The sequence below is a fragment of the Pterocles gutturalis genome, unplaced genomic scaffold (genome assembly GCF_000699245.1).
Source record: "Pterocles gutturalis isolate BGI_N339 unplaced genomic scaffold, ASM69924v1 Scaffold51565, whole genome shotgun sequence".
NCBI lineage: Eukaryota > Metazoa > Chordata > Aves > Pterocliformes > Pteroclidae > Pterocles > Pterocles gutturalis.
Window position 1 is genome coordinate 1 of NW_010145273.1, and position 1,332 is coordinate 1,332.

The window sequence follows — 1,332 nt, forward strand, 5'->3', positions numbered from 1 at the left end:
GGGAGGAAGCGAGGGCAGCTCCCGGGGCTCCCTCCGCAGCGGGCGCCGCTCGCTCCGACGGCAAAAGGGTTTCAGATGTCCCACCGCTGCTTGACCCCCTGCAAATAAGGGTTGACCACCAGAGGCACATCCCACCTCTGACTTGTAATCGCTGACATTTAGGCTACAGTTTCCAACCTGTTTACAACCAAAAGGGGGAGGGAAAGGAAAGGAAGGGAAGAAGGGGGGGAGACAAGTTGGGATTTTCCCCCCTCTCTCCCTCTCTCTTTTTTTCTCTCGCTCTGGATTTTTTTTTTTTTTTAAATAGTGTTCTGGAGAATTCAAAGCAAAACAAAGAAACTGCCTCCTCTGGGGTTGTCAGTGAGAAAGGACGAGTTGTGCAACTGGTTTGGGATTTGCAAAAAGGCAAGGGGGTGGGGATCAGAAGAAGGTGCAAAGCCACAAAGTGTGAGTGCGTGTGTGTGTAAAGGGGTATGTGTGAAAAATCCCTTCCAGCACCCCTTTCTGCTGGTTATTATTTATCGTTGTTGTTGTTGTTGTTGTTGTTCACTTTGCTGTCATCTATTTTTCAGACCTTTCTGCATCTAAGATGGTGAAGAAAGGAGTGAGGAAGAGAACAAAATAACTACTGGGAAGTCTCAAACCAGGTTGGGGAGTGTGTCTGTAAGGGGGGTGGGGGGAAGAGAAAAAAGAAAAAGGATTAACCACAGCAACCCCCCTAAAAAGCCAACAGCTCTTTTTTTCTGAGGGAGGACTCGAAGGATTAAAAGGCAGCAACTTCTGAGGCGATTTGTCCCCTGAGTTATGGATGTTGGTGCACTTACTTCAGGCCAGATCAGAGCTCAGAGGGATCTAACCAGAAGCAGCAACCACCGGCTCTCCACTTGCCTTTTACCAGGTTTTACCCTTCCAGTATGTTTCATTTGATAAGACATTTTCCAGCGCACAGAGTTTCAGTACAATGTGCAAATGGATACTGACAAATGGTGCCTCAGCCTTTTCCCACCTGCCTTGTTGCTGCTTCCTGCTGCTCTTCTTGGTGTCTTATGTGCCTGTCACCTGCCATGACCTTGGCCAGGACATGCTGTCCCCGGAGGCCACCAACTCTTCTTCTTCATCATCCTCCTCCTTCCCCTCGTCCTTCTCCTCTCCTTCCAGTGCGGGGAGACACGTGCGGAGCTACAATCACCTCCAAGGCGACGTGCGCAAGAGGAAGCTCTACTCCTACAACAAGTACTTTCTCAAGATCGAGAAGAACGGCAAGGTCAGCGGCACCAAGAAGGAGAACTGCCCCTTCAGTAAGTACCGCGCTGCCGGGCGGCGGCGGCCATC

The 1,332-nt window shown here is 50.5% G+C and overlaps 1 protein-coding gene across 1 annotated transcript; it reads left to right on the forward strand.

Moving 5' to 3' along the window:
* Positions 1–727: 727 nt before the first annotated feature.
* Positions 728–1,298, forward strand: LOC104460730 (fibroblast growth factor 10-like; the record flags this gene model as incomplete). The annotated part of the gene is made up of 1 exon (XM_010085320.1): positions 728–1,298. A coding segment is annotated over exon 1 (337 nt), but the record flags the coding sequence as incomplete, so codon positions are not given.
* Between the last annotated feature and the right edge of the window lie 34 nt (positions 1,299–1,332).